Raw genomic sequence first — 21,404 nt, 5'->3', positions numbered from 1 at the left:
TGCGGCAGGGCGAGGAAGCGGCTTTTGTCTGCAGCGCCCGGCCCCGGCGGCTCCGTGGTGTTGTGCAGCTGGGAAACAGGTGGCAGAGGAGGGGAGTGGGTTCCAAAGGGGACAAGTGTCTGCTGCAGGCCTTTGCCTGAGCCTCTGGGCTCCCAGGGCTGAGCCATGCACTTTCCAAAAAGGATGGGTAAAACGAGGCAAGGATCCTCCTCTCCATGTAACAGGACAGTGGGAACAGGAGAGTGTCCCCACAGTTGCCACTAAAGGAGCTGGAGCATGGCAGAGGTGGCTCCTGAGGACCAGTGATCCCAAGCACATTCCTTATTCCATCTGTAGGGCTTGTGGCCAGCACAAACCCCATTCCCTGAGAACGGCTGGGGGACCGCTGCCCCCATTGTGGGTTTGTTCCACAGTGGATGCAAGGGCCAGGTCTCCCTTCAGCAGGGGGGACAGTTCAGGCCCTCAGCCACGTGTCCCTGTCCCCAGCACTGCTGTTTGTGCCCCGAGCCACAGGAAACATTAACATGCACGGGAGCACAGTAACACACCCCGCGTTAATTTTTATGGAGAGGCTGCGAGGAGTGGCTGGGCTGGGTGTGCGGTCTTGGCACAGGCTCAGCTCCCTCCTCCAGCAGCAGCACTTCCACTACACGTTTGAAGAGAGGCACTGGATTATTGGTAATGGCTCAGGATCCCCAGAGAGTCCTTCAGGCCATCTGCCAGCCCGCCCAGCCCACAGCACCTGCCTGCATGCTCCCGATAGGACGGCAGAACCCCCGGCGTCGCTAATTACCCTGCAGCCGGTGCTGCATCCTTGGATCCTGGGTACAGGGAAGCCGTGTGTGTGGCCCAGCAGGAAAACAAAGCAGCCCCCGTGATATGGAACTGGGAAAGGCACTCTGGGCCCTCCCTACTTGCTTTGCTCACTCCTGGCACAAAGAAAGACACCCCCAAAACACCAGCACTCTGGGACTGGAGAGCCATTGACCCTCCTTCCACTCAGGCTGCACAGCATCAGCCTTTCCCAGCCAGATTTTTCTCAGCACTCTGAAATATTTTGGAATGCTTCCTACTACTCCCCTGCACATTAAGCACCACATGCCAGTGCCTCTTTCCCAGTGCCTGCCAGAGTGATGAAGGGACAGCCAGGTCAGACAGCTCCATGTCTCTCTGCCACAGCCACCCTACACCTCAGGCTGGGGGAGGTTGTGTACGAGATCACATCCCAGCCGTGGAGGTCTCAGTGCAGAATCTACTTCAATTGTGCGTTCCTCCACGGTTTGCTCATTGTAAATATATCTCTATGTATGTAGAGGCTTCCCCCAGTCCTGCAGGGACTCAGGGCACAGTCCAGCAATGTGCTGACAAAACAATAACAGCCCCTTCCTGCAGTTTCTTGAGCAGCCTCATGGCCTAATCCATGGGAGTATTCCTTGTGCTCACATACAGCAGGTGCTTAACAGCTGTAACCTTCACCAGGCTCAGCTTTTCATCCTGAAAACACTCCTTCCATCTTATTTAAAGCAACAAAAAATGGGTGAGGATGATTTCTCCATCTAACGTGTTTATTTTACTAATCCAGAAATGCAGGGCCAGTGCTGAGTTGCAGGAGGGACATCTGCCTTCTCAGGGCAGAGCCTTGCTTGGGAAGACTCAGAGCTCCCCCTTTCTCCCTTTTTTCTCTTCTTCCCTTTCCTTCCCTCTCTTCTCTCCCTCCCACAGCATCATCCCCTCCTCCACCCTAGAGTTCCTCAGTGACAGCCACAATGACATTTACCCCTCTGTGTTCTCCCTGGACCCTTCATTTGGCCCCTCAGGCTCTGATTGAAGCCATTTGCCCCAAGGCTGTTTGGGACAGGCAGTGTTTGTCTGGGGACAGTGGGGCACAGCCACCCATTTCACTCCAAGTGTGGTTTCATCCCAGGGGAAGGTGCCTGGGTGCCAGGATTGCAGGTGTGAGGTGATTCAAAGTTGTTCCCTGGGATCCTACAATAAGTACAGAGCGTGGCTGGTGATGTAAAAATCCCTTTTCTTTGTGTCAGGCTGTCTGGAGGGACTTGTCCCTGCCTGAGAATGTCTGAAGTGGGTAGCTTATGGGATGGATTGAAAACTGGTGGCAGTTCACGACAAACAGCACCTTTTGTGGGGCTGCATTTTCCAGTGGGATAATTATTTCCCTTTCCCAGCACACTGCTCATACCCATTTCTCTTTCCACAGAACATTGTGCTTTAATGACGCTTCATGTTTAATTCCCGAGATGCAATTTTGCCTTCACACCACAGACAATGGCCTTGAATCAGTAGAAAGGCCAGCCTGGGGACACCCCAGCAGCAGCACTGCCAGGCCAGTGTGGGACACAGCCACCACGTCACCTCGAGGCACTAAGAATCATCCACTCTCCTCTGTACAGAGCACCATGGGTTTGGAAGAGGCCATTCCAGGGCTGCTGGTGGTAGTGGGATGCTTGTCTCGGTGCAGGCGTGTCCTGGCCTTCATCCTGCTGTGCGGAATGGAGCTGGTGGGCTGTGAAGGCTGGGGGGTGGCAGGGGGCTGGACCCCACCCCACAGGTGGTGGGCACGCTTGCTGCCTCCTCTTCTGCCCGGAGCAGTGCAAGCACCAGCGCTGTGCCAGAGTTTTACAGGAAACTATTGCTAAAAATGGTCACTGATGGCAGAAACAGGTCTGTAGGGAAGAGCAGTCAGGTCCTGGCTGTGGGAAGGAGCTCAGCCTCACACCCAGCCCAGGCTGCAACCGACCATGGCACAGAAATCCCATGGCTGCCTTGGTTGTGCCACTGCCATGATGCTGGTGGCAGGATTCCATCCAGGAAGGTGCTGGGGAGGCGACAGAAGGTCCCAAGGCCATGCTGTCCCAGTGCTGGTGGCGGAGAACAACCTGGCCAGGGCCATGCAGTCTGGTGGAATACTCCAAAGCCTCATCAGTCCGGTGCTGTTCGGCCAGAGCACCATTCAGGAAGGGTTCAAGGAGGTGAGAATGCTGGCTGAAGGCTGGTGTAGGCAAAGTTTCACCCAATGGCATCGGTGTTGGAGTGCAGCAGGGGGACCTCGTTTCTGCCAGTGGCGGGGGGTCCCTGGGGTGCGCACAGCTAGGAGCCGGGCCCCTCGGGGGGCTGGGCTGGGGGGCTCAGCTGGCTCTCGAGCAGCGCCCGCGACCCCTCAGCTGACAGCCTCCGCAGCCGCAGCCGCACCGAGCCATAGGTGCCCCCGGTGCGGCGGGCGGCCCGGGCGCGGCGGCGGGCGGCGGCGGCGGCCAGCAGCAGGGCGGCGAGCAGGAGCCCGCCCAGGGCCAGCAGCGCCAGCCCGGCCACGGTGCAGCGGTCGAGGCGGGCGCGGAGCCGGGCTGCCCGAGCCTCCAGCCGCTCCATCTGCCGCGCCGGCACGGCGGGGTCGGGCCGCGCCGCCCGCGGAACGGCCCCCGCCAGCACCACCAGCGCCGCGCCGCCCAGAGCGCAGCCCAGCGCCAGAGCCAGCCCCGGGCCCGCCGGCACCGGCCCCCCCGCGCCCGCACCGGCCCCCGCACCCGCCGCCGCCGCCTCGTCCGGGCTCCGCAGCTCCGCCGCCCGCGGGGACGCCATGGAACCGCCGCCGGCCTGCGCGGCCGAAGGTGAGCGGTGGAAGCGGGACGGGATGCTCCGCTGGGTCGGAGGCGGGTTCCCGAACCGGGATGCTTCCCCAAAGCAGAGCCGAGCCCCGAGGGCGGGATGCTTCCCCTCCCCGGAGTCGCTTTCCCTGGCCGGGCTACGAGCCCCACCCCGCAGGTCTCCGAGCCGGGCTGCTCCTCCTGCTGGGATCCCGCTCAGCCGAACCGGGCAACCTTCGGAGCGGAGACCCCGCCCGGACTGTCCCCCTTCCGCGGAACCCCAGACCGGGGTGCTCCCCTTCCCTGAACCCTCACCTGCCTCTCCGGACCGGGTCGTCCCACCTGGCTCTCCTCCTTCCCAAACCAGGCTCCCACCGCGCGACCCACCTTCCCGAATCCGTCTGAAACCCCCTGTGGGGACCTGTGTCCCTGTGACTCCACTAAATTGCCCCTCACCGGACCCTCTTCTCCCGCCGGGGTCTGCCCTCCCGTTCCCCGCTCCCGCACCGGGCTGTGGCCCCGCTCCGCGCACCGGGCTCCGCTCCCGCTTCTCCGCTCGGTCTGCCCTCCCCGCCGATGCCCGCACCGAGATGCCCCGCTTCACCTCCCGGTCCCCCGCGTCGGGCTGCCTACCCCCGCCGCCTCCCCGGCTCGCCGGGCAGGTGCCGGTGCCGCCGCGGGGCGGGCGGTGGGTGCCCCGAGCCGCGGTCGCGCACGGCCGCCGCACGCACACGCACACACACACACACGTACGGGGGGCACACACATGCACTCGCATGCACACGCCCGGGTGCACACCGGTACCCGCTGTGCACGGACCCTGTGCGACAGGGACCCCTCTGTGCACCCCTCGGCAGCGCCGGGACCCTCCGTGGGCACCCTGGGGGCTGCGTGGGGAGGGGCTCTGGAGAGCACAGAGCAGCACGGTGGGTTTTGTGTGGGGTCTGCCTGGAGGACGTGCCCTCCACAACCAGCAGTCCCCTGTGGGACATGAGGTGGAGCTGGGCTGGCGACACTGGGCTTGCAGCACGAGCATCCCCAGCCCCAAAGGCAGCAGGGAGAGGTCCCATATGGACGTTGCCCTGACTGTCCTCAAATTCTCAGGGAAAGTGGGGGTTGACCTGGGTTTGGGCCAGATATGATATGCCCCAGCCCAGGACAGAGGAGTTACTGACCTCTGTGGTCCCACCACAGTCCCACTGGGCTTAATGCCCCCCTACACACACACACACACACACACACACACACACACACACACACTCACACACGTTATTTATTCCATTTTTCCTAGACCATTCATGTCAGTGCCTGCACTTTTCTTCTCCCTGACCTGGCACCAGAGCCAGGCACGTGCCCCAGCAGCGACCTGCTGGCAGCCACACACTTTCCCTCGTTTGTTAGTACGACGTGGTCTATTTCCACATTTGGAGCAGTGCCTGGAGATGTGGATATAAATCCCAAGCAATAGCGGGTGGGCTGCTGACAGCTGCTGGGAAGGTTTGTCCATCACTTTGCCAGTCCCTTCAACACCTTCACATGTTTCCAGCATCTCCAAAAGCACACCCAGTGCTGCAGGTGCTGGGTGAGCTCAGTACTGGGGCTGCAGGGATGATGTTTGTGCCCTGCACCCTGTCCCCATTGTATCCTGAACCCTGTCCCTGCACACAGTGTGTTCCTCTGCAGCTACACTGGGCTCTGTGTTACCCATAGTGTCTGGGCACTTCTCTGTGTGGAGATGTCAGATGGGAGTTTCTTGCCACCTGTGTCATGACAGGGCAGGAATTTTCTCTGAAGTCTCTGTCAGGTACAGCTAAAATGGATAAAAAAAGGTCAGAGAGTTTTGGAGCATGCCACACAAATAAAGAGGTGTTTTCTGAGGGCTGGACAGGTGCAACACGATCCAGGCTCAGCACCTATCCAGGCACAGAGTCTATCCATGAGGCTGACTGGAACACCCTAAACCAACACATGGCACCTTCTCAGTCTCTGAGCTGCAGCAAGGGCATGGAGCTGCCATGGCAGGGGGCTTGGAATGAGATGATCTCTAAGGTGTCTTCCAACCCAAACCATTCCGTGACTTTGTGACTCTGTGGAACACAGAGGTTTCCCAGCACAGTGTCCCCAGAGATGTAGCCAGAAGTGGGCCGAGAAAGAAGCAGAATTAAAAATAAATGTAAGTGCATCCTGACACGTTAACTACATTTAGAGAGTCTTTAGTACCAACCCACTCCGCAGGAAGGCAAGAAATGCTTGGAGACAAGTAGGTCATGGGACACAGATTGTCCCAAATCAGCAGGAAAAGATGGATTTGGAGCAGGCAGGCATATCTCAGTGAACAGATGGGCAGGAGCAGATCTGCTGCCTCACCATCACCAAACTCCCTGGGAACACAGAACTGCCACCAGTTTGCTCCTGAGCAGAGCTGTGGTCAAGCCCTCTGTCCTGGAGCACCCAAGCCCCAAGGCTGCCTGTGCACCCAGGGATGCCAAGGCCAGGAGCCTGGCCAGGATGGGGATTTGTGAGGCAGAAGCAGAGGCACTCCTGCTGTGGCTCTCACCTGCCTTCATACAGGGACAGGCTGAGCCTGCCATGGAGTCAGGGCTCCATGCTGCCCAGGGGCTGCTCCTGCACCCCAATCCCACAGCAATGCTCGAGAGGCCACCTGTGAGGGATGAGGTGGAGGGATGCATCCTACTGGCATTGCTGCTGCCCCAGGATCCCAGTGCCATTGCTGGATGGGAGCTGGAAGGGACCCCAGGCCTTTGAAGGGGCCTCAGGGTAGCCCAAAATCCTTCCTGATCCTGAGGATGGAGACTGGCAAAGGCCACGCCATCCCCAAAGTGCTGGCACTAAGAGAAGGGGAGGAGAGGCTGAGACAGCCAAGATCTCAGTGCAGGAGCAAAGAGAGGAGAGAGACAGCCAAGGTCAGAGGGAGCACTGCCAAAATTCACAATGAAACTGCAGGAGTGCTGGAGGGGAGAGACAGACGACTTGGAAAGAAAAGGAAAGAGGAGGGGGGGAAGGAGTCTGGGAGATGGAACAGGGTGAAGGAGCCAGACAGGGAACCAGGGATGGGAACATGTAACTCCTCAGACAAAATGATTGAACATGGATGAGAGGGACAGCAAATGGGAACCTCAGGCAGGCAGAAGAGGACAGCAAGAGCAGGAATGTGATGGAGCTAGACCTGGCTCTGCTCCCTAATACACCCCTATGCAGCACAGCCCAATTCTGGGGAGTGCACAGCTGTCTGATGCCCACTGGCAGTGCTGACCCCTATCCAGCCTCACCACCGAGGTGAAGTTTCATTCCTGCTTCCTTAGCATTCACAGCATCCCATGGCAGAGCGAGGACTCGCAGCCAGCACGGCTCAAGGTGACTCGGAGGTCAGGGAAAAAGCAGCCAGGCAATTCAGGAGCTGGCTCTACATCACCGTGAGATCCAGCAATTTGGGACGACCAGAGATGCCCGGCACATCACAGCCTCCCTGCTTGACACTGCCAGTCCCTGTGTACCCCAGACACAGCATCCCAGTGCTCCCCATGGATGAGGGGGGGTTCTGATCCAGCAATCTGCTCCTGGGAGCTGCTGCCACCAGCAAGGCAGACAGGGCTGGACTTGAGCCTTGGTGCTGGGGAGGGCTGGAGCTGCACAAGTGGGCATCAGTGAGGGTGGTTCCCCTCTTGCAGGGCATGGAGTTCTCAGATGGGTTTGGTGCCCTGGATGGGTAGTGGATACCTGCCCCTGGGCTTGTGGGAGGTTCCTCCGAATCCCGTTGGGGATACACCACTCCAAGGATGATTTATAGCAAAAAATCGCTCTCCTTCCCCAAACATCTGAGCCCCAGCCCAAAGGCAGCTGGAGGGATGGAGCCCTGCTTGCCACTATGGCCAGATGCAGAGCTGCACTGGGATGAGGCTCAGCACTTTCCTGGTGATAATTAAGATCTCATTATCTTCAGCTAACACCAGGGAGACAGGGAAAACCTCAGGTGCCTTGTGATATGGCAACAGCTGATGCTCCGGGCTGTGCCTGGGAGCAATGGGAGCCTCGCTTGTTCTGCCTGAATATAAAGCATGGAAAGCACAAAGCAGAGGGTGAAAAGCTATTTTTTTCCTGGCTGGTGACACCTAAGTGTGCAAATACACTGTCTTCTCTCAGGGGTGGCTGGAGATGACACGGATGGCTGTGCACCTTTTGCCTTTCCTCCCCTGCACAGAGGTCTGACCCGAGGCTCTGGTTTTTTGTTTTTGTTTTTGTTTTTGTTTTTTTGTTTTGTTTTCTTCTGCAAATTTCCTTCACCAGGGGAGTTTTATCAGACGTGTCTGGAGCCACGCAGGAGCTGCTCACCTGCAGAGAAAGAGATGGGGCGGTGTCTGCAAACGGGCTCTTGGAACGTCAAGGGTGAAAGGGATTGGGAGGAGAAGGGGAGGGGAAGACAAGGAGAGGAGAGGGAGAGGAGAGGGAGAGGTGGATGGGGAGAGTGAGATCGCTCTCCACTCTCATGAACCAAAAATGACACATGCGACAATGTGTTCCCGGGCACGCGTGGCTCCTGCTGCTGAGCCCCAGGAAGGAGGGGGCCATTGACAGCGGCAGCTCCCTGCCAGGGCTCCGTGGCTGTGCGGGGCCGTGCTGAGTGGACACGGGCCCTGGGGGGCTCTGAGGGCGGGCCCGCTGTGGGATCCCCTCGGCGCCTTCCCGCCCTCGGCCGAGCCGCGGCTGAGGCCTGAGGAGGGTCCGCCCGTCCCGCCGAGCCCCCTCAGCGCCGCCGGATCCCCCTCGGTCCCCGGGACTCCCCATCCCCGCAGGGCCCCTCAGCGGCCGGCTCTGCCCATCCGTCCCTCAGGATCCCGCTAAGTCCAACGCGTCCCGCCTGGCATTGCTCAGGCCCCGTGTCCCCTCAGCGTCTTGGTCACCCCATCCCCTCAGGTCCTGCTAAATCCTCAGGGCCTGGCTGGCTCCCCTTGTCCCCTCAGGCACCACTAAATCCACCGTGACCCATTCTTTAAGGATTCCGCCAAATCCCCCCTGCCTGCCCTCTGAGGGTTCTGCTAAATCCTTTCATTCCCTCAGTGCTCTCAGGGTTCTCCCATTCCCTCAGCGCCCAGCTGGGTGATCCCAGCCTTTCTGGATCCCACTAAATCCTCACATCCCCCCAATATCTGCCTGGGTGCCCTGTCCCCTCTGATCCCATAAATCCTCTCATCCCCATCAGTGCCTGGTTGTGTCCCCCCATCCCCTCAGATCCCACTAAATTCCTCCTTCCCCACAGCAGCCGACTGGGTCCCCCATCCCCTCAGATTCCATTAAATCCCTAATTCCACTTGGGGCCCCAGCACCCATCTCCTGTTGCAAGGGGAAGAGCTCAGGGAATTTTGTCAGGGCTGCCCTGAGACCTTTTGCCAGGCACCATGTTCTACGTCCATTTGCTCATCAACAAGCGGGGACCACTGGCCAAAATCTGGCTGGCTGCCCACTGGGAGAAGAAGCTGACCAAGGCACACATCTTTGAGTGCAATTTAGAGGCCACCGTCCAAAAAATCCTCTCCCCAAAGGTAGGCTGTGGCATGAGGAGGGATCTCCTGCAGAGTCCTGGGGTGGAGGTGTTGGTCTCTTGTAGAGAACTCTGTTATTTCTGTGTAATATTTTAATGGTTTTGCCAAAAATACTAACTCCTGAACAACCTTTTTTAAAATTTCAATCCTCACAGTTTGCTATAGCTCTGCGAACCTCTGGACACTTACTCCTGGGGGTGGTGCGGATTTACAACAGGAAAGTAAAGTACCTCTTGGCAGACTGCAATGAAGCTCTGACCAAAATGAAGACAGCCTTTCGTCCAGGTATACACAAAATTCAGCATTTTTTCATCTGTGTCCTCTCATTTTAAAAGTTAATTTTCGGATATTTCTGTTAAATACACATTACTGACCCCAAAAGAAACTGACCATACTATCACCTACTGCTGGTCTGGCTTAATTTAGTGCTGTTTCAGGTCTTTGACTCCCTTAACAGAAGCAGTATCTTAAGTGGGCTTACAAGAAGATGCTAGAGTTCAGCCTCCATTGCTAGATAATTAATTTTAATTTCTGATGACACCAACAACATGTCTAACAGTGTCAGTGCCAGACCTGACAGTGTGTTTTGAGCTCTAGCCATGTAGACAGGGAGAAGGGAGCTGAGATGACTGGAGCCTTTTCCAACAGGCTCTGTATTTGTCATACTTAGGCAATAAATGGAAGGCACTGTTGTCTTAAAAAAAGATTGAGAACAGCAGTGTCTACTGCCAGTTTTAATGTGCTTTGTGACCTGGTCTGTTTGCAAAACAGTCAATAATTACTCTGCATTATTCTCAAGGATATGATCACAGAATTATAGAATCACAGAACCATTTAGGCTGGAAAAGCCCTCCAAAACCCAGTCCAACTGTTCACCCAGCACTGCCAAGGCCACCACTAAGCCATGTCCCCAAATACCACATGTCTTTCAAATCCCTCCAGGGATGGTGACTCCAGCATTACCCTGGGCAGCCTGTGCCAGGGCTTGAAAACCCTTTTAATGAAGAAATTTTCCCTTAATATGCAACTGAAATCTGCCAGCCACAACTGGTGGCTATTTTGGAGAGAGATCCTATAGCAACTTGGAGGGCACCACACAGCTCAAGAGCACACAACAGTCACCACTGCTGCAACAGAGACTTTATTTACCTCGATAAAAGGGGGGTAGAAGAACCTCAGCAGAAGTGGTAAAATGCTGAAAAGGGCTGTTCAGGGATGCTGTGAAATCTGCATCAACAGAAATAGACAAAAGTGATCTGACTTTGAAATTAACCCTGTTCTGAGCAAAAGGCTGGATTGGATGACCTTGAGAAGTCCCTCCTCTCATGAATTTTCCCAGGATTCTCTGATTCCCAAGTAATTGAGAGTCTGAGTACATAATTATTTGCTGCTGGAGAACAGTGTTATGGAGACAGAGCAGAGGAAAGGAAAACAGAGTAGTTCATTTGCAGTGCTGTGAAAGACTCTGGGCTAGACATCAGCTGGGAGAACCTTCCAGGGACTTAAAGCAGCTGCTCACCAACACAAGTACTTACATATTTCAGGCCCTGTTGCATCAGACTCTCTTGTATCTGTCTGTAAAAAATAGATCATCTTAAAGACATGGAAACTGAAATTTCACTTTTGGGTGCCTAAGCTTTACCATTCTGTGATTTAGAATGGCAGCAGCCCCTCCTGACAGGTTTATGGGCTTATTATACCTACTTGGGAGACAGCACTACTTTTATTTTATTGATACTTATTTTGTTATGTTGTCTGTTTATTTCAGGGCTTCTTGACCTTCCAGAAGAGAACTTTGAGGCTGCTTATCAGTCCATTACATTACCTGAAGAATTTCATGATTTTGAAGCACCACTACCAGATGTAAAGTAAATGCCTCCCTAGTTTTTATTCATTCTTTTAGAATTTCCAGAAGTAAAAGCTATACACTTGCTGTTATCTGATTGAGACTCAGATTGGGTTGTTTTGATTTAATAACTGAATTCTCCTAAATTCTGAGCTCTACAGCCACAGGCATTGTGCTTTGGTAGTTTTCCTCAGTCCTTTAATCAACAGACCTTCACAATGGAATAATGTCTTGAACTTCGACTTCAGGATTTTAAATTGTCTGAGTGAAGGATGCAAACAGCTTTCTGAACCCCAAGAGAAGAGATAAAAATTAGTATTAATCCTGAAAGATGTGGCCAGTAACCACACAGTGTTGCACTGTTCCACTGGGTAGCTTCATTTTGTTTCTGCTCCACTGCTCTCTGGGGCTGGGGTGTTTTATCAGCAATAGTCAGCCTGGCTCCTGAGAAAAAGCCAGCACATTTCTTAGGCTTTTTTGACACAAAGCAGCACTAATGTAGAAAACTGATAAAAACCAGGAGGCTAAGTCATGTTTCTGATGGCTCTGATGCCCCAAAGGTCCAGGACAGGAGATTTCCACTGAGGGTTGCTCTGTACCTCCTCATAAATATGGTTTGATGGGATCACTAAGGGTTTATTATTTTCTAAGTACAGCTGCAATATAATAGACTTTATTCAAGTGCCTCAGTGTGCTGACTCTGTAAAGGTGCCTTTTCTACCTGCCCAAGAGTTGTGTAATTTGATTTAAAAGATGTTTCACTAATTAGTTGCCTTCTGACAAGGGTCTGGTAGGTACTAGGGCTTGGATGGGAACAAAATCACAAAAGCCCAAGTTTAGTGGCAAAAGGGAGTGGAGAAATATGGGGATAAAATTGTGATAAAATGCCAGGATTGAAGGCTGTGTAGAACCAAGTTTTCACATTCCAGCTGAATGCTCAATGAGTTTCAGTTCACTCTCTATTTTTATAATGTTTTTTTCATCAGGGCCATTGATGTTGCTGAACATTTTACCTTGAATCAGAGCAGAGCTGAAGAAATCACACTTACAGAGGATTATGAAAGCAGTATACTTCTCTGTGATAGAAACTTTGGTGAGAGTAGTTGAGAGTAGAAGAATTTCATAAAGGGAAATGTGTTTTATGTGAAACTTTTATGTGAGCCCTTTCCATGTGTGAAAAAGCTGTGATTAAAGGTCCATTTGTTCCATGCTTTTGCTGATTGGCCTATCATGCTGTCTTAGGTTTAAAATTTTGTGTAAGCAATATAATCTGGTGTCAGAGACTGAGAACCAAACCAAACATTTCCTGCTTTTACTAAATTAGATAACATTGTTTATTCTTTATTCCATTTGAGGTATGGGGTGTCTTGCAACCTTTTAAAAATTACTTGAAAAATTAGGAAATTGATACATCTGAGTTTACAAAACTCACACAGATGAGGAATCAGGAATTGTGTATTCCCTCAGATGAAGAAGCAGAAGCCCTGAGGAGACAGAGCTTCTTTGAGGGCAGTGTCCTGACGAGCAGTAACAGTCTGGTGGCAGATCCCAACTCAGCCAGCACCAGTGGAGACAAATCTGTGCTGCATGAAGATGTTTACTGCTTCCAGGATGACCATTTTGGGGATGAGGAGGATGCTGCAGATATGATTGGTAGGGTTTGCCACAGGCAAAGAGAATTGGTTCCTTTCCAAATATTTTCATTCTTACAGGAAAACAGTCAAGAGAGCAGCAAAGCGATTGTTGTCAAACATAAATTCTATGTTAGCTGTTGTTTCCATACATATATTTTTACTACTTGTCACTAAGTCTATGATCACTTAGACACTGCCAAGTCAAATTGGTTTAAAGGCTGTATTTCATTATTTTAGAATTAAAGGCATTAAATTTATGCTTAATGTTTAACAATTAATTTTGGTTTTGAAGGTGAAATAGTGCAGCATTTTTATCCTTACTGTTGTAATAACAAAGGCAGCAAAGTAGTTTCTGGATCATTATGGCTTAGAGCATTTTTGTAAACCTTACAGATTGATACCTGTTAACACTATTAAGGCCATATTAAAAAAAAAAAAAAAAGGGTGGAAATCTCAAACTTGGGACTAATCCCCTCCTTTGTGTGCTGCTGCAGACAGCCACACCACTGCCAGCCATCTGCAGAAGCTGAGCTTGCTTTCTTTGCAGAGTATTAACCTTGACTAACATTAGGCTGTATCAGACTGTTTCATGGCTACTAAGGCTTAGAATGATTAAAACTATGTGCTTTGTATTTAAGAAATCTTGTTGAGGGATGAGCAAAATGTCCTAGATAAAGACATTCTTGATGAGGAGGAAGCACGTCCTTTGTCACAAGATCTGCCAGAGAACAGCACAGCCAGTGAGTTTGCAATGTCTGCTCCATCTCACATAAACCCTCTGTTCCTCTGTTAATGCCTAATGTCACTCACATTCAGCTTTTTGTATCCTTGTGCCTTTTTCCTTTCTTCATTTATTTTGCCTTTTTTTTCCCCTAAACTGCTTCATCCACCATTTTAGGATCATTTTATTTGATTTAGGGATTCCAAATTTGTAACTTCACATTGCTTAGAAACACCTTCATGTGACATCCTGTTGGATATGCTGTTGGTCCACCCTGCTGCTCACAGCACGATGTCCCTTTTGAGGGGGAAAGAAACCCAAATAAGGCTATCCTGTAGCAGTGAATTTTTCCTAGTGAGAGCTTAAAAGGTCTTTTCCAACAGAAACAATTCTGTGCTTCTATTTCTGGCTTCATATTTCTTCAACAAATGACACTTAAGTAGCTCATAAATGTGCTGTTAATCTTCTTTTGGTTTGATGTTGATGAAAGAAATTAAGCTTTGATAACTATTTCTGAGAAATTTTTGCTATCTTAAATCCTTACTCCCCCATCAGAGTGTTAGTTTAAAACAGAGAATTCTGGAACAGCTTTAAAGGGATAGAGTGGCTCTTGCCTCTCCTTGCTCTGTTGCTGGTGCTGCTTGTTCCTTTTCTGTTGACAGAGATGTCCCCACTGCCATGCACTTGCCTGCAACTGGAAACAGATAGGGATTGAAACTAAACACATTTGCCCCTGAACACTTTCTGTTGTGTGGATTTTTCTCCAGATCTGTCTCTGCTATGGCCTGGTCATTCTGGGATCAGTGAAGGGAAGTGTAGAGCTTTGAGAGTATGAGAAGGAACTGGTGAACATTAGTGAGATTATAAACAAAACCACAGTTTCCTATTTCTCACTGTTTTTGTGTGGTAGCATTCTCTGTCGTGTGATTGAGAAATCAGTCCATATTGCAATTTTTCTTTTTTTTTAAATTTGGGTTATTTGCTGGGTTTTCTTGCAGTTGAGTCCAACTGTGCAGACACCACTGTTAAGGATGGAAATCACACAATGAACGAGACAATCCTTTTGTTCCAGGAAGAAGGATTTGTGCTTGAGCCAGTTGATGATACAGGTCAGAAGTTGATCTGTTTCTGATAAATGTTTGCATTAACTAGTTTTGGTTTGCTTTTTAGTAGTGAAAATATTTGCAATAAAGATTATTCCCACCTTAGATTTCATCTGCTCCTGCTGTCAGAGTTCATTTTTACAGTAAATATTATACAAACCCAGTGTCAGGTTATTTATCCTAGCTTCCCAAATTTCTACTTGCAGTTTTTTCCATGTACAAGTCAAGTTTTGTTGCTCTTCAGCTCTGGTAGCATTGCAAGCTTGGCCTTGGGGGTGGTGCTGAAGATTCACCTGAAAAACTTTAATTGCCAGTCAAACACCAATGACTTTTATATTTAAAATCACAATCCTAAAACTTTCAAGCCTTTGGAAAACATTGGTTTGTGAACTTTTAGCAAGATCCAAGGTGAAGAATATTACATTTCCTCTGCAGAGGAAATCTAAATGTCCCCTATCACATTGGTGGCTGTTTCTGAATAAGCAAGCTCATGTTGACAGCAATATTTACAATATTGGAATTTTCTGGCCTGCCCAAATAATATCCAGGAAGTTAAGACTATATAACTAATCTGTGCCTTTCTTTTGTGTTTACATCTTGATTAAATTGCTAAAGGATTAAACTGACAAATACAGATATTAATTATGAGGTAATGAAACCTCTTGAGTGCATCAGCAGTTCCTGGAGCACTTAACTTCCTGATGGATTAAAGCTTATTCAGTCTTGTTGCTCTCTCGTGTGTTTTCATTATGTTGTCCTGTACCCAGCTCTTTATTAAAAGAGTCATTTGTCTTCCACAATTAAACATAAGGGAATTTCCAATAAAAGAATACAAAGAGTGAAAACTTCATAGAAACTTTTGAAGGACTGGCCTGTGCACTTGTGCTTTGATTTTCAAGTCCAGGCAGTGTTCAGAAGGTCGGCAGCCAGGTTGATTCACTGGACTTTGTGTGTTTAATGTCCTAGGAATAGACCTTAAGAGTTGTTATTAATACTTGCTTTATGTAGCTGTCACCCCGAGAAAGAAAAAACAAAGGAAGAGGAAGCTGCTGGTGGATGTAGAGAAGGAGCTGAGCTGCCAAACCATTTACAAGCAGCTCTCCAACTCCTCTGACCTCCTGGCCACGCTGGACCTCGCTCCCCCCACCAAGAAAACAATGATGTGGAAGGAGTGGGGAGGTGTGGATAAACTCCTGTCCCATTCTTCACAGCCTATGATTCATGCTCAGCTGCAAAAGGTAAACATCAGTTCCTTGTGGGGTGCATGCCATGTGTAGGTTCCAGGATTGTTGCAGAGCTGGGATCTGAGTGAGAGAGGTTTTGCAGACTCTGATCTGAAGCTGGAGCAGGCAGCAGGTGTGCCCTGAGCATTGCTGTGTGCAGTACAGGTCAGCAGACACCTCATGGTTTGCACACTCACCACTAATTGTTTCATCATCTGTGGGGTCACAGCCTTAACCTTCTGCATCCAACAAGAGAAAAATTACAAAAGGAGCACGAGAGCTGATGTTTCATTTCACACACTGGCACCTGACTAAACTTGCACTGAGACACAACTTTTTACTTTTCTGTCCATTTCTTTTATACTTTCTCATTTCTTGTATTGTTTTCTAGTATATTTCCTCGTCATAATCAATTTGAGATGTCTTTTGTTTATATTTACTTTAAAGGTACATCAGACATTAGTAGTAGAATATTGCTGATGGATTTGGAAGGGTTCACTGCAGCAGTGCAGCTTCACCACTTAGAGTCCAGCTGCAGAATTACAACTTGCTCTTTAAGAAGATGAAAACTGCAGATGTTTCTTTCTTTCATCCTTCCCTACTGGCTGGCTTTAAAAAAATGATTCAAGCTGCTCCTAAGATGTTTTTTTTCATGGAATTCATGTCAGAGCTGCAGAAAGCTATTGCTTAAAAACAAACAAAAAATTGCAGATTTTCAGAGTGACCTAATTCAAATACTGAAATTCTGGGTTGCAGTCATTAACATACAGCTCATACTCATATTTTGTGTTGATGTTTGTAAATAATCTGACATGATATTCTGAAAGCAAACAAAAAATAATTATTTTCAGTTGTTTGAAAAATGCTTCAAGACTGACAGATTTAAGATGAGAGCAAATGGAATACAGAGGATGTCTGAAATGAAAGAAATGAGAAAAGAGCAAGATACTACAGGTAATATTTTAATTCTATTGTACAGAATTAGGTGTTAGAGAGTATTTTCTATTCTACATAGTGTTTGAGAGACACAAGAGGTGTTGTTGTGCAGTATTACACAAATTACTACTTAGCTGTTCTTTTGTTTCTTAGAAATTAAATGAAATCCAAGTTTTTTCTTCCTTGTGGCATAAGAAGATATTTTTTGTTTCATCTTTGGTTTCTCTAATTATCTCTGAAACTGCAGATTTGGGTAATGTTGCTTGTGGGGTTTTTTTTCAATATAATTGAAAAAAATTAGCTTCCCACTTATCCTAAGCTTAACCAAACTTCTCTCCAAAATTCCAAATTAATGTAAAAAGTTCTACTTATATCTGGAAGATGTGTTTGGTTAATGTCAGGCAAGAAGAAATGTTCCATTTTAGATCTTCTGAGAAGGATGAATCCACTTTCATTCCTTTGCTCTGCTGGGAACCTAACCTGTCTCAAAAATTAATTAACAAACCCACCTCTTGTGAGTCCATAAAGGTCAACTTTCAGAAAAGGAAAATCTGCCTTAGAAGGTTCTTCTTCCATGATTCTGTTGGGAATGATGTTTCTCCAATATTTGCTTTTTCTGGCTCTTCCTCTGAAAGACTGTGAACTTGTGTGTGATTTTTGCTTTTCAGTGGATTTTTTTTTTAAGGATGGTGATTCACAGTAATTTCCTCTTCAACCTTGGTTTTCTATTAATACAGAGATGGTGCCGGTAGAAGAGCCAAGTTACCTGCAGGAGCCAGCTCATTCCGAGACTGGGAGAAAAATGAGAAATGATTCCTTTATGTTGACATCACAGAATGACAGAAGTGAAACCAATGAGAACTGTGGTGAAATAATAGTGAGCAGTTTTCCTCAGTTTTAGAGACCTAAGTGTGCCTGTTGGTTCTACTTTTTGCTAAGGTTCCATTTAAAACATGTTAAGAAATTAATAATGTTTGGAAAGGATGCTAAAAACAGTCAAGAGAGCATTAAGTAGCTTGTGTGATGAAAGTTTATTTATAATTTGGTGAACTCCCACAACGAATGAATGGTTAATTAAAATGTTTATTAATCAGCATAGATTACAGTTTAATCACTAAGTATACATGAGAGCTTAATACTAAATATGAAATATTGTACTGAAGAGACAAATATAATCTTTATAAAGGATAAAACTTACATTTTGTGTGTCATATTGAGGAAATACTTAAGCAATATCTCCTTCATCTTCACTTCTGCTAAAGGGCATTCTTTAGAGAATATGAGGCTCATTAGTGTTGAAAAGTGATGAAATTGGAGCTAATGGCAGCAGAAAATGAGTGCTCCATGCCTGACCTCTGCCCATAGGTTTAGATTAATCTGTGGATAAATCCTACAGCAAAGTCCTTCCCTGTATCAGGAAAGACATGGTAGAAATAGCAGCTATTAACTTATTTTGAAAAACTTCATTACAATAAATTCTTTGAGAAGTGTGTAAAGAGAATTGCACTGTGTGCATAAATAGCCAGGCATGGTGATTGTCTTCTTCATGTTGACAGGAGGATGGAGCAGCTTTCTCTGAGAGCTCCAAAAATTCCCTGGTCCAGGAGGTTGAAGCACAGCAGGTGGAGGTGCCAGAGGTGTGTGTCCTAAGCTGATGGCCTTGGCTTGTTTCAGGAGAGAACCCTGTTTCTTTAAAAAAAAAAAAAAAATAGCATTGTGAACTTCCAGGGAGTTTTCTTCCTGTGAGAAGGAAATAATTTCAATTCAACCCTGCTGGTTCTGAGGATGTTCAGGTACTCTGAAACCAGGGCAGTCAGCTGCAGGCTTCAGAGGTTAAACCCAAAATCCCAAGTCAAATATTTGAATATCTATTTAAGCTCCTGGCCAGTGCAAATCCTGTCAGAATCCCAGTGCCACAGAGCAGTACCTGGCTGTGGAGCTGCCTCACTGGGACCATGTCCATGTTGCACCTGAGCTGTCTCTGAGCACAAAGCACACACGTCCCATTCTTTCCTTTGTTTCACACAGCCTTGTGTGAGCACAGAGGTGCCAGAGGCTCCAGATTCCCTGAGTTTGGCCATCCAGACATCCAGCTCCATCTGGATTTTCAGCCAGCATGGAACTCCTGTCCTTTTTCTTGTGGTGTGTGATTTTTTTACAAACCCTGACTAACTTTCTGTTTACTTCCTTTCAAGGAGCAAACAACAACAGGGAAAGACAGTAATGAAGAAATAAGATGGGGCAAAAGAACTCTTCGCTTACAGAAAACTTTACAGGTACCAGTGCTGGATTTTGCTATTAGATACCAAAAGCTGGTGTTGATTTCAGCTGAACCATGTTAGAAAAGCTCTTCCTTCTACTGTGTATTCTGTTTCCCTTTCTCACTTGCAGCATGTGCTTTTTTTGGTATTTCTGTGGAAAATCAGGATTCTGGGTGCTCAGTGTGTGATGTTCCTTTCCATAGATGCTGGAATTACTAGAATTTTCTGAATGCTCTTTTTTTCTGAATGTATTTCAAAAGTCTGTGCAAACAGTAAATAAATATTTACCCCTAGGTACAGCCTTTAAAAAACAAGAGATAACTGATCCCAAAGAACTGCTCAAGCATTTTTATTGTTATCAATCACAAAGCATGATGGAAGCACTCACTGATGTAATGGAATTCTGTGGAATTGTAGGTTTTAGTAACACATATAAGTACCAACACTTACGGCATTAATATGTGAAGGGTCACTTCTATAAACACAGATGGAAAATAGCCAGGGAGGTTGTGGACTCCCCATCTCTGGAAGTGTTCATGGCCACGTTGGATGGGGCTTGGAACAACCTTGTCTGGTTGAAGGTATCCAGGGTGGGGGAGTGAAATGGTCTTTAAGGTCCCTTCCAACCCAAACCAGTGTGTACTTCCATGATTCTATGGAGCTGGGATCCCACTTGAGCCATTCAGGCAGGGATATTCCCTCTATGCTTTGCTCTCTGTTTGGACTCCATGGGCTCCAGTTTCACTGGTGCAGAAGCTGCCCTGATTGATTTCTCACTTCCCTCACACAGCAACTGAAGAGATCAGGCGTGTCTTCCTTCAGTTTCCGGGAGCTCTGCCGGAGAAACAGCCGGAAAGAAGCTGCAGCCACATTTTACATCTTTCTGGTGCTGAAGAAGCAGCAGGTGCTCCAGCTGCAGCAGCCCAAGCCCTTTGCTGACCTCACAGCCACTGCTGGGCCCATGTTTGACAAGATCAGATAAACTGATCAAAATACAGCTTGGGTTGCATTTTCCAGCAAATTGTTTTCCTGGGAAAAGGATGGAATGTCTTGTCAAGCTGTGGGAGATGAGCAGAGCTCCGTGCCCTCTACACCACCCAGCCATGGCTGGTGCAGGGGTCCTGCCCCAGGTGATCACTACAGAGCTTACTATTAATATTTATAGTTACATGATGAGTTACATGATAGTTATACAATATGTTAATAAAACACCACTAAAATATATATTCTACGTAAGAGACTTACATTGTGGAGAATTTTATAAAAGTCCTCAAAGGAATTTTATAAAAATCCTCAAAGGAATTTCATAAAACCTTTCTCAGAGACTACCTTTGGAGCTTAAATTATTTTTACAAGGCTTGTATCTGTTAATTCTCTAATACCATCAGTAAGAGTTATCTGTTTACTCTGTGTAGCAAAAAATTTTAGACTATTTAAAATTGTTACTGTCAAAGAATGTTCAATATTTCATATTTTAAGATCTAGCAGGGTACTGTCTCCAGTGTTGCTTTTGTGTGTTCAGGCAGACAGAGGTTACACTGGCCCTAGAAGAGTCCAGAAGCTGCAGCCAGAAATTCTATTTCCTAGAAACCCTGCATTGTCTGATTTCACAGAGCTTTTTAACTTATTAACACCTTTATTCATGTGTAGACCTATTTAAAAATGGGCGTTAACTGAAATATTATTAGTTCTTTGCATTTTTATCTAATTTAGGATAAATTTTATCCCTTTTACTGTCATTTTCTGAAGCTCTTGGTTTCCAGCTGCCCCCCACCTGGAGGAGGAATGGCTGTGCCCTACTCAGCTGCTTTGGGGACATCATTGTTCCTTCATGTGGAATCAATAAAAATCAGAAGATGTTTCCTTTGCTTGTTGGTGTTTCTTCTGAAGGATCAAATCCTATATGTTCGTCTCAGGGTCAGGGACTTGGTGATTTTACTTTAAATGGGAGAGGATGGGTGGTGCTGTCACCTGACTTCCAGCTGTTCACTCACCTCAGTGACACCCTGTTTGTCTGTGCCCACATTAATATTTAATATTTAATGTGTGTGGTTCCTGTCCCACAGGATTTGGAGTGCTTTGGTTTTGAGGGTCTGTTTAAGGGACTGAAAAGGCTTTAGAACAGGTGAACCCCCAGTGTGGGGCATGGCGTGGCCACTGGCTGTGGGGGTGTTCCAGCTGAGTGTCCTTTCTGAACAGGAATATTTGATTACATAAGTATTGGGCCTGTGCTGCTGTTCTCTGAGGGGTTCCTTTTCTGGGTGTAAGGAAGGGAAAAGCATCCCTGTATAATAAAAACCTCTCAGTTTTCTGCAAAAGAAACACTATTTTTGGGTGGGAATAGGAGCATGGCTCAGGCCAAGGCTGGAACCAAGGGCATCTTTTCCTTGTGGCAGGCCTGGCACTTCCAGAGCCAGCTTCTGACCTGGGAAAAGGGTTTGGGTTTGGTGAAAACCTCTCCCTCTTTCCCTGCAGCAGGCCCAGTCTCCCTGGAGTGGTGCTCCCACTCTTCAGGTCAGA

General features: G+C 48.3%; 1 protein-coding gene across 1 annotated transcript; it reads left to right on the top strand.

Moving 5' to 3' along the window:
- The first annotated feature begins 8,365 nt into the window (after nt 1–8,365).
- RAD21L1 (RAD21 cohesin complex component like 1) lies at nt 8,366–20,706 on the top strand. The gene is made up of 13 exons (XM_054274441.1): nt 8,366–9,160; nt 9,316–9,445; nt 10,929–11,028; nt 11,993–12,099; nt 12,474–12,659; nt 13,279–13,380; nt 14,360–14,470; nt 15,473–15,702; nt 16,539–16,641; nt 17,361–17,500; nt 18,180–18,260; nt 18,819–18,899; nt 19,675–20,706. The coding sequence occupies exons 1-13, from the start codon at nt 9,017–9,019 to the stop codon at nt 19,864–19,866; spliced, it is 1,707 nt and encodes a 568-aa protein (XP_054130416.1). The 5' UTR covers nt 8,366–9,016; the 3' UTR covers nt 19,867–20,706.
- The last annotated feature ends 698 nt before the right edge of the window (nt 20,707–21,404 follow it).

Source organism: Melozone crissalis, unplaced genomic scaffold, assembly GCF_028551555.1.
Source record: "Melozone crissalis strain CALT ecotype California unplaced genomic scaffold, PUWL_Pcris_2 ptg000017l_1, whole genome shotgun sequence".
NCBI lineage: Eukaryota > Metazoa > Chordata > Aves > Passeriformes > Passerellidae > Melozone > Melozone crissalis.
This window is presented reverse-complemented; position numbering and strand designations above follow the sequence as displayed.